The sequence below is a fragment of the Ranitomeya variabilis genome, chromosome 2 (genome assembly GCF_051348905.1).
Source record: "Ranitomeya variabilis isolate aRanVar5 chromosome 2, aRanVar5.hap1, whole genome shotgun sequence".
Classification (NCBI taxonomy): domain Eukaryota; kingdom Metazoa; phylum Chordata; class Amphibia; order Anura; family Dendrobatidae; genus Ranitomeya; species Ranitomeya variabilis.
This window is the reverse complement of record NC_135233.1, coordinates 815,672,243-815,688,632: the sequence shown is the minus strand read 5'-3', so window position 1 is coordinate 815,688,632 and position 16,390 is coordinate 815,672,243. Positions and strand designations below refer to the sequence as shown.

Sequence of the window (16,390 nt, the reverse complement as noted above, 5' to 3'; positions counted from 1 at the left end):
TATTTAGCACTGGAAATTACAAATAAAGTTTTTGAAGTTGAAGGTAAAGAGCGACATCTGGGCAGTGACACTGATGATTATTGGTAGTAAAGATAAATAGTTATTAAGATGATGCAATCAAAACACTCCAAGGAGTGACAACCAAAATCTAGACAATGATTACAAGTTAAATAAGATATTTATTGTTTAGGGTGAGCCAGCGTTTGAAGATCTAGGCATTAGGACAGTCTAATGGTGGTAAGTGGTAGTCTTACCTTGTTTAACTCCATTACATTCTCACGAGAGACATGATAGTGGTGCAAACAATTCAAAGTTTTTGTTTAATAAGACGAAGCTTAGAGAGTCGTTTAGAAGCCATTTATCTCCCATTAACATCTTGTACATTAATGTTTTCTAACCGCGTATGAAATAACAGTTTAGAAGGTTAGCTTTTAAATTATTTAACAAGCAAGAGTTATTAAAACTTTTAAAATATTACACAAGATACTTAAAACAAAATTGGGATCATTTTGCAATTTTTAACGGAAAACATTTTTAGGCATCTCTAGACAAGGAAATACATCAGGCATTTAAGGCTACAGTCGAAAGCAAGTGATTGCAAGTTTAGTTTCTTACAAAATGTCAGCTTTATTGACAAATTCTAGCAGACATATTTGACAAATTATGATTTCCTATTTAGAGAAGATTACACATTGATCTTTAAGTGATTGTTTTAAACAAATACAGATTAAAACACTGACAGGTCCAGTTAGCTACATACATTACAGTAGCTAATTAGTTTTCAACCCCATTAAAACAGCATTTTAAATTAAATTTACAAACTTAATACTGAACATTTTGTTTCTTACACGTATTAAAAAAGCCAGTTTAAAACATCCTCTCTACACTTTAATTATGTTATGTTCAGAAATCATATTCCAATAGTTTAGCATCCCTACACAAATGGAATTCAAGGCCTAGCATGTTGTGTTTTTGTCTAGACTTTACCAATGCTGTCAAACATTCATGCTTTTAAAAAGTTAATACATCACAATAAACAACAACCAACATAACATTTTCCCATTTCATGGTTTTAGACAAAATGATCCTGCATTTTTTCAGTCCATGTTTAAAAAAATATTAAAGCCAACGCTACACCACAGGTTTATCGCAAATACAGAAGTACATAGGGAAACCACAAGCAGTAATCCCCAAGATAAAAATGGACTATTACTTGTCATGTTGCTGTTTTATGCAGAGCCATAAGGCAATTAATTGTCTCTAAAAGGAGGGCATAAATTCTGAAGGCCTTCAGTATCTACCATACGGATGTTCTCTGTAACCACCTCTAGTTGTTCTTTGTAGTGGAGCCTTTAAACTGGATCGCGGTGAGGACCATTCTTCCTGCCCTAAAACCAATGGAAATAGATATATATATCTTTCTGTATTTTGGTAAATTTTATATTATTACATTTTTCACTTTACTTTCTTTACAAAAGGCTAAACTAGCAATGGCATACATCCAAGATTTTTAGTATTAATAAACATAGATTAAAATGTGTCTTCTGATATAGTGCCAGGTTTTGGGAGAAGAACCTGCTGTTCATTTCTCCATGTCTGCCTCGATCAAGATCATTTGACTTCTTTCCCTGCCCTATTTGTTAACAATGCATTTACTCTGCAGAAGAAAGTCTAGCATAGATTGTCTGATAGAAATAAGATTTGTACCAACCGGAACTAAGCCAATTTTCTCTAAGAGCCTCGTAGCAGCTACATAAGCTGTCTTTATACTATGTTTGCTCTTGTAAACAAAAGGTATTATAAGGAAATACCAAGTATGAGTGCCCTTGATGTTGGGTTGCAAGATTATCTATTTTGGCCAAAATATCTACCAATACCTCATTTAATGTATTTATCATATGCATTAATTTTTTCATGTTTTACTGCACTTTTTAACATTTTTTGTAGGATGCAGCCAGGCCTCTTATTGTTGGGTTGGTGTACTAGGACATCTGTCCCTGTGTGTTGCATGTATATAGTGCTGGGGAGCCCACCTGATAATCCTATGGGCGTCATTAATAGGCTGTAAGCTGAACACTTTGCATCACACATACCTGTGTGACTGGCGTTCTACGCAAGCCTCATTAGTGTGTATTTTTTCTACTAGGCAACCGACCCCTCCATAATCTGGTAGATGTGAAGGTGGCTGTTTCTATCAGTAGTTTGCACCTGTGCTAACCCTGCCTTTATTAGTGGTGGCCTGCTGCATCCTGCTAGTGCTTTTGTCATCTGACATGTTTTGGTAAGGCTGTTCCTTTATGGTATGTTTTTCTCAATTTTTCTATGTTAGCTGTTTTTGAAACCAAAGGTATTACTAAATATAAATATCTACGTTTCAAGATTATATAGGGAAATATAATTTCTGATGGTATGCAAAAATCATAAATAGGAGTGTCATTTATAAAAAAAAATTATAATAATTATTATTATAAGAAGAATAATTGCCATAATTTTATGTAGTCTGAATTTTCCGGAGTTAGAAAAGTATTTCTGTCCTACCAGGAAATCTTTCCAGTAGGCTGTTCTGAATTACTTTAATTTATTTTGTATATTTATGTTTCCTTTGAGATATGTAATCCCTTTCTTTCTTTCTTCACGTGCTTTATTTTCACATTTCTCCTTAATTCTCCGACAGGCTTCTTAAACACTTTTCAGGACTTTAATAAGTCAGATCAGAGTCTTGTAACAAATAAGCATGGACTGCTTGGTCAAAGCCAATAAGGATGTCTGCCTCTGGATTACTGAAGATTACAACTAGCATGAATTAGAGGATTTCATTATGTAGTGTCTGATTTGCTACAAATTCGTTAGTATTTTAATTTGCTAGCTGCACCCTAGAGTCTAATATGAATATTTCAAGTCTCAATAACTTTGATAGTGTTGCTAAAATCAGGCCAGCATGTTAACACTTCACAAACCTAGTTCTGCTCATTTTCTTGAGAATAAAAATAAGTAGACAAATTATAGCCTGCATTATTTAATTTTCCTGTCATAGTGGGCCTCAACGCCATATTTTTAAAATTTGACATCCCACACAATAATATAAGAAATGCTGATTCAAGAATCAGTTTTACAAATTTTTGTAAGCTCTGAAAACCACTACCTACCTTCATATCAAATTCTCCATTCTTAGATTTAATACATACAATAGTAATAGATTACCCAACCAGAAGCAGTATATGCCTTTGACACAGTGGACCATTCCCTATTACTACAGACCCTCTCATCCCTTGGCATCACCGACTTTGCTCTATCCTGGATCTTGTCACACTTAACAGACCAGACATTCAGCATCTCCCACTCACACACCACCTCCTCACCTCGCCCCCTATCTGTCAGAGTCCCACAAGGTTCAGTCCTAGGGCCCCTGCTCTTCTCCATTTACACCTTTGGCCTGGGACAGCTCATAGAATCTCACGGCTTTCAGTATCATCTCTATGCTGATGACACACAGATCTACATCTCTGGACCAGATATCACCTCCCCACTAACCAGAATCCCTCAATGTCTGTCTGCTATTTCATTTTTCTTCTTCACTAGATTTCTAAAACTTAATATGGACAAAACAGAATTCATCATCTTTCCCCCATCTCACGTGACCCCCCCAACAGACCTATCTATTACAGTAAACGGCTGCCCACTCTCCCCAGTCCCACAAGCTCGCTGCCTCGGGGTAATCCTTGACACTGATCTCTCTTTCAAACCACATATCCAAGCCCTCTCCACCTCCTGCCGCCTTCAACTCAAAAATACTTCACGGATTCGTACATTCCTAAACCAAGAAAATGCAAAAACCCTAGTCCATGCCCTCATCATCTCTCGCCTTGACTACTGCAACCTCCTGCTCTGTGGCCCCCTCTCGAACCCTCCAATCTATTCTAAACTCTGCTGCCCGACTAATCCACCTGTCCCCCCACTATTCCCTGGCCTCTCTCCTCTGTCAATCCCTTCACTGGCTCCCCATTGCCCAGAGACTCAAGTACAAAACCCTAACCATGACATACAAAGCCATCCACAACCTGTCTCCTCCATACATCTGTGACCTCGTCTTCCGGTATTCACCTGCACGCAACCTCCGATCCTCACAAGATCTCCTTCTCTACTCCCCTCTTATCTCCTCTTCCCACAATCGCATACAAGATTTCTCTCGCGCATCACCCCTACTTTGGAAATCTCTACCACAACATATCAGACTCTCACCTACCATCAAAACCTTCAAAAAGAACCTGAAGACCCACCTTTTCCAACAAGCCTACAACCTGCAGTAACCGCCGATCGACCAAACCGCTGCACGACCAGCTCTACCCTCACCTACTGCATCCTCACCCATCCCTAGTAGATTGTGAGCCCTCGTGGGCAGGGTCCTCTCTCCTCCTGTACCAGTTGTGACTTGTATTGTTTAAGATTATTGTACTTGTTTTTATTATGTATACCCCTCCTCACATGTAAAGCGCCATGGAATAAATGGCGCTATAATAATGAATAATGATAACAGTGAAAAATCATTATGCTAAGCAAGAGTTAAAGTTTTATCATATAACTGGCAGGTCACATGTTAAAGCAAATCTGTTATCACACATAAAGAGAACCTCTCATGTTATAAAATGCTATTAACCTGCAAAAATGAGGTCTATGGGCAGGTTAATAGTATTGTAAAGCCATGTAGCCTGGCTGGAGGTGTGGTTACAGTCATCCCTTATCCCTATATACTGAGTGGTGACTGAAGGTGCACGTGGGAGCACCTCTATGTCTGAAAGCCTGACGCTGCTCAGAGTAATAAAGGTAATTTTGTACCGACAGCTGGGCCTTCAGTGCGGTAGCCACACAGCTTTAGCATGCTATTCACCAGCGGATTAACCCCATATCTGCAGGTTAACAGCGTTTGGTGACATGAGAGGTTCCATTTAAGGCCGCCAAACAAAACTGATGAAAATAATCTGAAACCTCTGATTTCGGCAGGCCTGGCCACCCATCTCATTTGTATGGAGTCCTTCTGATTTTCCTCCTTACAATCTATGTAGAGGTATCTAGCAGTGGCTATTTCTTTTCTCCCAGTAGAAAACATGAGTACAAAGTCAAGCTAAGTGCCCGTTTACATGATATATAGGTATATATAGAATTAATATTGGGCTGACAGCTACTGTATCTGGGCCAGCTTAATTGCAGCATAGTGCGGGAAAAAGTACAACTCCCGTTTAGCCCAAAATACACAGAAATATTGTATCATTTGACTAATAAGAACTAGTTAAAAGGGTGAAGGTCTGTTAAAGGTGATCTGTCAATAAGATTACCTAGCCTTCTAGTTGCATATATGGGAATTCAGGTCTTTGAAATGTAAATCCATTTACATCATTCTATTTTCTATCTGTTGTTGCATTCTCAAAAAATTAGCATGTTAATTAATATGCAAATGAGGCATTAAGTGTCCTGGGCATGAGAGAGCACTCAATGAGCCTCTGCCTCCCAAGATTGTTTCCCCACCCTGTCCCAGCCTGTTTAACTTGAGTGATAGCTTAAAGTCTGTGTGACATTGGGCACTAGGCAAGGAAATCAGACAGTGAGTAATCAATCAAGCTAAATAGGCTGGTACCAGGCAAGGAAGCAAAATTGGGAGACAGAGACTCAATTAATGCCTCATTTACAGGAACAGATTGGAAGAAATGGAAAGAACACTTTCATCATGAATATACCAGACTTATAACTATGAAGCTGGTGTATTCTTGGTTGCTCCTGGTAGCCAAATGGCATATTCATTTTTGCACTGTGAATCCAAATTAACACCTGCTGGAAACTTACCTTCAATGTGATGTATTAAAAAATGAATAATTTTATTATCCAACAATAGGAATAGTAATAATAACAACACTTTTTTCTGCTTGTATTGATTTTTTTCCTGATTATCTTTCTTAAATTCCATTATCAATGGAAGGCATTTTGATCATTTGGAGAATCAGCAAAGTGATTTTAAACCATATTTTAGTAATGTTATTTGTGGTTTGGTAACTGCAGCTGTTCTGATTTTGTAGTGCACTTACCATTTCTATAAGACAATATCAGAAATAACACAAAGCTAACAGTAAATATGTCATGAAATTACTACATTCATGCAATTTTTACTTAAAAGATTTAATGAAAGGGAATGAATGTAAAGGGATTTTGTGCACTATCATGCCATGCTAAAAACAGAGCACAAATGGGATTTTAATGCATGCTCCTTGCTTCTCATTACTAATACTAATATTAATTTGAAGTGATATTGTTCAGCAAATATCTGACATTTGCAAGAATATTTATTGTCAGTTCTATTGATATGAAGATTAATGGGTATTAATGGGTAAGTAACTAATGTGCCAAACAAATGCTGGAAATTAGTGATGAGAAAATAACGTGTTATCTGAGCATGCTCGGGTTTGATCCAAGCATCTTGATAGACAGGCACAAATCATGCAGACGCAGGGTCTTAAACATATTATCCGAGCACGCCCTAGATACTTGTATAACACCAGAGCATGGTCCGATAACATGTTATTTGAGAATGTTCACTCATCACTAATGGAAATGCTTTCCAAGTATACATTTAAGCTTTAAAGACTCCTAAGATGTCCTCCTAAGATGTCTACCATTTTTTACATCATTACTACATTTTTAGAATATTGAATATCACTATATTTAAAAAGAAAACAGCTACTGAGATGCATTGGTTTAATTGGTGCAGCTGAATTAGTGCAAGATTGGAAAACGCTAGAACTCATGAAATTAAAAGAGAGGCTCAGCGAACTATATTCACTCAAAAAACAGCTATGAAACCAGCTGTTTCAATAAAGGGAACCTGTCACTTGATTTATGTTGCTGAAACCATGGGCAGCACAGCATGAATAAGAGCCTGGCTGAAAGATTACCCCTAGGTATAGACAAGACTAGTCCTGGGAGGACCCCGGCCAGCCTCTAGTACTCTAGTTGATTGACAGGTCTCTCCCATGTGTGTACATATGGATTTTTTTTATTATCAAAAACAGTGTTTACTAAATACCCTATGTTAATTATTTAATGCACTTGCTTTACTTATTTATTTTCATTAGGGTGTATGCACACATTGTCTTTTCCTTGGTTTTGTTTGTTACTATGGCCAGTGTGAACATGCTTTTACATCATTTATGTTTTCAAGTCATACTCCCGCTCAGTTTTCTGTTTTTCTTCAGAATCTTTGTATTCAGTACAAATAGGGCATGGCCCCCTTTTCACTGAGCTGGGCAATTCATATAAATAGTCCCTCCTAAGCTGGGTGTCTGGTTGGGACCTGGTGATTCTCTGCCACTGATCACATTAGGTAGGTTTTAACATTAGAGAGTGTAGGTACTGTCCCAATTGGGTATACCTTTTCACGATGGAACAGCTTTATGCTTTTTTTGATCAAAAACAGTGTTTACTAAATATGTTAATTATTTATTGCACTTGCTTTTTCATTAAGGTATATGCACACATTGTCTTTTCTTTGGTTTATATGGAGAGACCTGTAAATCACAAGGAGTGGTGTGGGGAGAAACTTGATCTTCAAACTATGTAACATTCATGGCAGGTTCTGATTCATCCTGCCCTTGGTTCAGGTACCAGGAATTGAGTGACAAATGAAGAGTAAAGCAATGCCAGAGAGTGGGCACAGGGGCATTGCCCATTATCATATGCTGAAATTAGAATGTATAGTATGGTTAGTTAATAATATTGAGCACCCTTTATATACCAGTAAACCACCAGCGATTGATATTACATATCCTGTATAGTGGTTTTGAGATAATGTTATTTATAGTGTTGAGCGATACCTTCCGATATTTGAAAGTATCGGTATCGGATTGTATCGGCCGATATCCGAAAAATATCGGATATCGCCGATACCGATACCCGATACCAATACAAGTCAATGGAACACAAATATCGGAAGTGATCCTGGATGGTTCCCAGGGTCTGAAGGAGAGGAAACCTTCGATGACGTGGCGTCTTGTGATTGGACGCGTGACCGCTCATGTGACCGCTCACGCGACCAATCACAAGACCGCGACGTCATCGCAGGTCCTTCACTCGCTCATTCTTAGGAACGGAGGCTGCCGGTTGCAGCGGTTACCACCAGGGCGTATCAGAAGGTGAGTATATCCCTATTTTTTATTTTTATTCTTTATTTTACACATGAATATGCATTCCGATCCCGAGTCCCGATATCGCAAAAATATCGGAACTCGGTATCGGAATTCCGATACCGCAAATATCGGCCGAAACCCGATACTTGCGGTATCGGAATGCTCAACACTAGTCATTTAGGAATTTCTAATGTTTTTGATACATTAAATCTAAATGCATAAACGGTTTCAGTCATTTCAATAAATTTAAGGGAAATCTATTACCAAGTTTTTGCTTTCTAATCTGAGAGCAGAATAAAATAAGGTCAGAGACCCTGAATGCAGAGTTGGGTTACTTACTGAGTTCCTTGCTGTAGAAGTAAAAAAAATCCCATCGATTGAAAGATTTCTGACTTTACATAATGTTATCAGAAAGCTGTCAATCAGTGAGGTGGACAGGATTGGACAGAGCTCATCAGTCAGAGGACTAGCAGATCTAGCCAAGTAAGTGACATGCCGCTAGGATCAAGGTCTGAGTTCCTATTTTCGGCTGCCTCCATATTGTGAAAGATAAACATGGTGACAGATTTCCTTTAGGCTACGCTACTTTTAAAGCAAGCACAATGACTTTCACATTTATAAAGTATTTCTATTAACCCTATAACCCCACCTTTTCAACTCAACAAGTTCCCCCAAAGTGAAGGGCACTAGTTGCCTACTTTCCATCTAACTTAGGCTACTTTCACATTAGCGTCATTCGACGCACGTCGCAATGCGTCGTTATGTAGAAAAAACGCATCCTGCAAAGTTGCCCGCAGGATGCGTTTTTTCTCTATAGATTTTTATTAGCGACACATTACGACCGAGTGCCACACGTCGCAACCATCGTGTGACGGTTGTGTCGTGTTTAGGCGGACCGTCGGCACAAAAAAAGTTACATGTAATTTTTTTTTGTGCGTCATGTCCGCCATTTTCGACCGTGCATGCATGGCCAAAACTCCGCCCCCTCCTCCCGTGACATTACAATGGGGCAGCGGAAGCATCGTAAGACTGCTTCCGCTGCCCACGTCGGTCATTACTTTCACAATGCGCGTCGGCACGTCGGGCCGACGCATAGCAATGGCCCCATGCCAACGCTAGCGTGAAAGAAGCCTTACTGCCTGCTGCCTGTTGTCAAGTGTTATCTTGCTTTAGCAGCAGAAATACCAAGACATATTACAAGAAGTAGGGATGGGTCTTTTTCACTCCAATATTGCTTTCATGTATCTTAAACTGCATACAGGCATAGCAGTTAGGAAGGCAAGTCACTGGATAATAGCAGGCGCAATTCCTGCCTGGAAGTAAAGGAAACAATGGTCTATTACCTATGGTGCTAGCAGAGTGCTGAAGAAAACACACCTACTGTAAAAATGTAGATGGCAAAATACAGAGCATGAGAATCTGGACAGATTCTCAATATATTAGACTGACATACATGTGCCCAGAAGCAAGGTTAACTTGTTGATGATGAGGGCAACAAGACTATAATTTTACTCTGACTTTGGGTGAAATGAAAGGAAAACATTTAACAAGGGAATGATAAAGAATGCAACATTTTAAGTGCCCATTAAAACTACAAAAAGAAAACAAAAAAGATTACCGGTAAGTTCCTAAAGTTAAATACAATCACAATTGACAATTAATTGATAAATACATAATAGATTTAAACAAAAAAATAGTACATTTTCTCAGGAAGGCTTCCAAGCAAATATGAGGCCATCTGGCTTTTTTCCCTCTTTTGCTGTGGGTTCACTATCATTGATCCGATGCACCAACAATTGCACCAAACCTTTCCAGGAGCCAGGTTAGAAAACGTTATATGTTGTGTTTTCAATTCGGCTCACCTGTTTCGCAGCAGACTCTGGTGGACAAACCATCCTAAGACTGAATAACAGGAATTCAAAATGTTACCAGGATGGGAATAATTATGTAATGTAAAATATCAGGGTCTGTGCCTTGTCATGGTCTGTTCTGGCACATGGACATTATAGAATCAGTATTGCCCACTTGGATATCACCTCTATTAATGAGAATGTGGATCAGCCAAGCAAGAATTTCTCCTGCTGTAAAAGTATTGCCCTGGACATCTATTACATGGTTGTTAATTCATTTAAATGGGCACTATGTATTACCTACATGTATGCTGCAGCCACTGGGAACAGCAGCTAAGAGATGAAGGCTCTAGGAGCAGACTCATTCTAGGCAAAAGTTGTATGTACTGACAAATAATGATGTTTATGCACAAAAAAGAAGAGTCAGTCTTACCATAATTATTGTAGTCTTCGTCATTTGTCCCATGTCCATAGTCAAAATATTCTGGAACACTAGAACATATGAAATCAAAAAGTAGTTCTCATTGAATAAAATGTTAAACTGACTGTCAACGTGTTTACCAATTATAATTAACAATGGTTGAGTACATTCCACATACTTGCCCATCTTTAAACAGTCTTTATAAAGAGTATATTCTTTCTTGCTCACAAGATGGAATATAATGAACTCTGCCACTTTTTATTTGATGAGACTTTATGTAAAGTATTACAGGAATACTGTTTACAAACTCTATTCTTAGCAGCACAATGCTTTGAATCTAAATAAGCTACGTCCATTTACGAGAGAATTATGGTCATTATATAGGATAAATTTGCATCAAACTGCATAGCAGGAATGCATTTAATTCTTGAATAGGGACGTAGTTAAGAGCACACTACTGTTCAAAAGTTTAGGGTCACTTAGAAATGTCCTTATTTTTTAAAGAAAAGCACAGCTTTTTCCAATGAAGCTAACATTAAATGATTCAGAAATACACCCTATACATTGTTAATGTGGTAAATGATTATTCTAGCTGCAGATTGTAATGCAATATCTTCATAGGTGTATAGAGGCCCATTTCCAACAACCATCACTCCGGTGTTCTTATGGTACTTTGTGTTTGCTAACTGTGTAAGAAGGCTAATGGATGGTTAGAATATCATTGAAAACCCTTGTGCAAATATGTTAGCACAGCTGAAAACAGTTTGGCTGATTAGAAAACTTATAAACCTGACCTGTCATGGTTCCCAATGGCAGGGACTCAGGCAAAAATGGACTAGCTCTAGGAATGATGGAATCTCAGATGACCGCGACGCTGAACCTAACACACAACTAATAGTAGCCAGGGGGTGTGCCTACGATTATCCCTAGACACCTCGCACCAGCCGGAGATCTAGTTACCCCCTAGTAGAGGAATACACAGACCTGGCTTGCCTCCAGGGAAACCCCAAAAGTGATAGTAGCCCCCCACATATAATAACGGTTAGGTAAGAGGAAAACACGTACGCAGTATGAATATAGATTCAGCAAAGAGAGGCCCTCTGACTAGATAGCAGAAAATACAAAAGAGGACTTCGCGGTCACCTCAAAACCCTAAACAGCCATCCTGAAATTACTTTAACTCCGTTATCAACTCATGACACCGGAGTAGTAATTTCAGATCACTAGAGCTTCCAGCAGCAAGAGAAATATAAATGCATGCTGGACAAACGAACACAAAAAATGCCAAAGATCCAACTTAGCTGAATTGCAGACTTGGAGCAGGTAGCAAGCAACAGAGGTGCTCTGGTAACATTGATTGCCGGCACTAGAATGACTGAGAAGCCAGACTAAATAGGAAACTCCCAGTTTCCTGATGGGAACAGGTGCAAGACAAAAGTCAGCCAGTACCACCAGTAACCACCAGAGGGAGCCCAAAAACAGAATTCACAACAGTACCCCCCCCCTTAAGGAGGGGGCACCGAACCCTCATGAGAACCACCAGGGCGATCTGGATGCGCCCTATGAAAGGCGCGAACCAAATCAGAGGCATGAACATCGGAGGCAGTCACCCAAGAATTATCCTCCTGACCGTATCCCTTCCATTTAACCAAATATTGAAGTCTCCGTCTGGAAACGCGAGAGTCCAAAATCTTCTCCACAACATACTCCAATTCACCCTCCACCAGCACAGGAGCAGGAGGCTCAACAGAAGGAACAACCGGTACCTCGTACCTCCGCAACAACGACCGATGGAAGACATTATGAATGGTGAAAGATGCTGGTAGGTCCAAACGAAAAGATACAGGATTAAGAATCTCCAAAATCTTATAAGGACCTATGAACCGAGGTTTAAACTTAGGAGAAGAGACCTTCATAGGGACAAAACGAGAAGATAACCACACCAAGTCCCCAACGCGGAGATGATGACCCACACGACGATGATGATTAGCAAACTGCTGAGTCTTCTCCTGAGACAACTTCAAATTGTCCACAACATGACTCCAAATCCGGTGCAGTCTATCCACCACCGTGTCCACTCCAGGGCAATCCGAAGATTCCACCTGGCCAGATGAAAAACGAGGGTGAAACCCTGAATTGCAAAAGAAAGGAGAAACCAGAGTGGCAGAACTGGCCCGATTATTGAGGGCAAACTCTGCCAACGGCAAAAAGGCGACCCAATCATCCTGATCAGCAGACACAAAACACCTCAAATAAGTCTCCAAGGTCTGATTAGTTCGCTCCGTCTGGCCATTAGTCTGAGGATGGAATGCAGACGAAAAAGACAAATCAATGCCCATCCTGGCACAGAACGCTCGCCAGAACCTAGACACAAATTGAGACCCCCTGGTAGAAACGATGTTTTCCGGGATACCATGTAAACGAACCACATTCTGAAAAAATAAAGGAACCAACTCAGATGAAGAAGGCAATTTGGGCAAGGGTACCAAATGAACCATCTTAGAAAAACGGTCACACACCACCCAAATGACGGACATTTTCTGAGAAACCGGGAGGTCCGAGATAAAGTCCATAGAGATGTGTGTCCACGGCCTCTTCGGAATAGGCAAGGACAACAACAATCCACTAGCCCAAGAACAGCAAGGCTTGGCCCGAGCACAAACATCACAAGACTGTACAAAGGCACGCACATCCCGAGACAGGGAAGGCCACCAGAAGGACCTGGCCACCAAATCTCTGGTACCAAAAATTCCAGGGTGACCTGCCAACACAGAAGAATGAACCTCCGAGATGACTCTACTGGTCCATTCATCTGGAACAAACAGTCTCCCAGGCGGACAACGATCAGGCCTATCAGTCTGAAACTCCTGCAAAGCACGCCGCAAGTCTGGGAAGACAGCAGACAAAATTACCCCATCCTTAAGGATACCCGTAGGCTCAGAATCACCAGAGGAGTCAGGCTCAAAACTCCTAGAAAGGGCATCTGCCTTCACATTTTTTGAACCCGGCAAGTATGAAACCACAAAATTAAACCGGGAGAAAAACAACGACCAGCGCGCCTGTCTAGGATTCAGACGCCTGGCAGACTCAAGGTAAATCAGATTCTTGTGATCAGTCAAGACCACCACCTGATGTCTAGCACCCTCAAGCCAATGACGCCACTCCTCAAATGCCCACTTCATAGCCAAGAGCTCCCGATTACCGACATCATAATTTCGCTCGGCGGGCGAAAACTTTCGAGAGAAGAATGCACATGGTCTCATCACTGAGCAATCGGGACTTCTCTGCGACAAAACCGCCCCCGCTCCAATCTCGGAAGCATCAACCTCGACCTGAAAAGGGAGCGAAACATCAGGCTGGAGCAACACAGGGGCGGAAGAAAAGCGGCGCTTAAGCTCCCGAAAGGCCTCCACAGCCGCAGAGGACCAATTGGCAACATCAGCACCCTTCTTAGTCAAATCAGTCAGAGGTTTAGCAACACTTGAAAACCCAGTTATAAATCGACGATAGAAATTAGCAAAGCCCAAGAACTTCTGAAGACTCTTCAGGGAAGTAGGCTGCGTCCAATCACAAATAGCCCGAACCTTGACAGGATCCATCTCAACAGAAGAAGGGGAAAAAATATACCCCAAAAAGGAGATCTTCTGAACCCCAAAAATACACTTTGAACCCTTTACAAACAAAGAATTGGCCCGCAAAACCTGAAAAACCTTCCTAACCTGTTGAACATGCGACTCCCAGTCATCCGAAAAAAATCAAAATATCATCCAAATACACAATCATAAATTTATCCAGGTATTTACGGAAAATATCGTGCATAAAGGACTGAAAGACTGAAGGAGCATTAGAAAGACCAAAAGGCATTACCGAATACTCAAAATGGCCCTCGGGCGTATTAAATGCAGTTTTCCACTCATCTCCCTGCTTAATCCGCACCAAATTATACGCACCCCGAAGATCAATCTTAGAGAACCACTTTGCCCCTTTAATACGAGCAAATAAATCAGTCAATAGTGGCAAAGGATACTGGTATTTGACTGTAATCTTATTCAACAGGCGATAATCAATACAGGGCCTCAGGGAGCCATCTTTTTTACCCACAAAAAAAAAACCTGCTCCTAAAGGGGATGAGGATGGACGGATATGTCCCTTTTCCAAGGACTCCTTAATATACTCCCGCATAGCAGCATGCTCAGGCACAGACAGATTAAACAAACGACCCTTGGGAAACTTGCTGCCCGGAATCAAGTCTATAGCACAATCACAATCCCTGTGAGGGGGGAGAGAACTAAGTTTGGGCTCCTCAAAAACATCACAATAGTCAGACAAAAATGCCGGAATTTCAGAGGGAGTAGATGAAGCAATGGAAACCAAAGGTACTTCCCCATGAGCCCCCTGACATCCCCAGCTTAACACAGACATTGTTTTCCAGTCAAGGACTGGATTATGAGTTTGCAACCATGGCAATCCAAGCACTAAGACATCATGCAAGTTATGCAACACAAGGAAGCGAATCACCTCCCGATGGTCAGGAGTCATACACATAGTCACTTGTGTCCAGTATTGTGGTTTATTCCTAGCCAATGGTGTGGAGTCGATACCCTTCAGAGGGATAGGAACTTCCAAAGGCTCTAGGCTAAACCCACAGCGTCTGGCAAAGGACAAATCCATAAGACTCAAGGAAGCGCCAGAATCCACATAGGCATCCACAGTAATAGATGATAATGAACAGATCAAAGTTACAGACAAAATAAACTTAGACTGTAAAGTGCCAATTGCAAAAGACTTATCACCCTTTTTTGTGCGTTTAGAGCATGCTGATATAACATGAGCAGAATCACCACAGTAGAAGCACAACCCATTTTTACGCCTATAATTCTGCCGTTCACTTCTGGACAGAATTCTATCACATTGCATAATCTCCGGTGTCTGCTCAGAAGACACCGCCAAATGGTGCACAGGTTTGCGCTCCCGTAAACGCCGATCAATCTGAATAGCCATAGTCATGGATTCATTCAGACCTGTGGGCGTAGGAAACCCCACCATGACATCTTTAACGGCATCAGAGAGACCTTCTCTGAAATTCGCCGCCAGGGCGCACTCATTCCACTGAGTAAGCACAGACCATTTTCGAAATTTTTGACAATATATTTCAGCTTCATCATGCCCTTGAGAGAGGGCTATCAAGGCCTTTTCAGCCTGAATCTCCAAATTAGGTTCCTCATAGAGCAACCCCAGTGCCAGAAAAAACGCATCCACATTGAGCAGCGCAGGATCCCCTGGTGCCAATGCAAATGCCCAATTCTGGGGGTCACCCCGCAACAAGGAAATCACAATTTTAACCTGCTGAGCGGAGTCTCCAGCGGAGCGAGATCTCAGAGAAAGATACAATTTACAATTGTGCTTAAAATTCAAAAAACGAGATCTATCTCCAGAAAAGAACTCAGGTATAGGAATCTTGGGTTCTGACATAGGAGCATGTATAACATAGTCTTGGATATTTTGAACCTTAGAAGCAAGAGCACTCAGGCCTGTAGCTAAACTCTGGATATCCATTTCTCAACAGCTGAGATCTGAGCCATTCAGGGGTTAAGAGGAGAGAAAAAAGCAGCAGATTGCAATTATGGCTAGACAGAACTTCTGAGTAAAAATAAAAAAAAAGTGTCAGAAACTTCTTCTTTTCTCTCTTTCTTCAGCCAATACCTTTAATACATTTGCGGCCGGCAATACTGTCATGGTTCCCAATGGCAGGGACTCAGGCAAAAACAGACTAGCTCTAGGAATGATGGAATCTCAGATGACCGCGACGCTGAACCTAACACGCAACTAATAGTAGCCAGGGGGTGTGCCTACGATTATCCCTAGACACCTCGCACCAGCCGGAGATCTAGTTACCCCCTAGTAGAGGAATACACAGACCTGGCTTGCCTCCAGGGAAACCCCAAAAGTGA

General features: G+C 40.9%; 1 protein-coding gene across 5 annotated transcripts in view; it reads right to left on the bottom strand.

The window, feature by feature from the left end:
- Positions 1-16,390, bottom strand: part of KHDRBS2 (KH RNA binding domain containing, signal transduction associated 2) — a 773,482-nt gene that overhangs the window by 145,853 nt on the left and 611,239 nt on the right. For 2 of the 5 annotated variants that reach the window (XR_013221832.1, XR_013221831.1), the window contains 2 exons: positions 10,452-10,510; positions 1,214-1,388 (listed from right to left, as the gene is read on the bottom strand). Coding sequence is in view for 3 of the 5 variants with exons in the window: in XM_077289991.1 (XP_077146106.1) it covers positions 1,291-1,388; positions 10,452-10,510 (157 nt within the window). In the remaining 2 variants the exon portion in view is untranslated. Of the gene's footprint in view, positions 1-159; positions 1,389-10,451; positions 10,511-16,390 lie in introns of those variants that run through there. The other 3 variants (XM_077289991.1, XM_077289989.1, XM_077289990.1) reach the window with 3 other exon arrangements.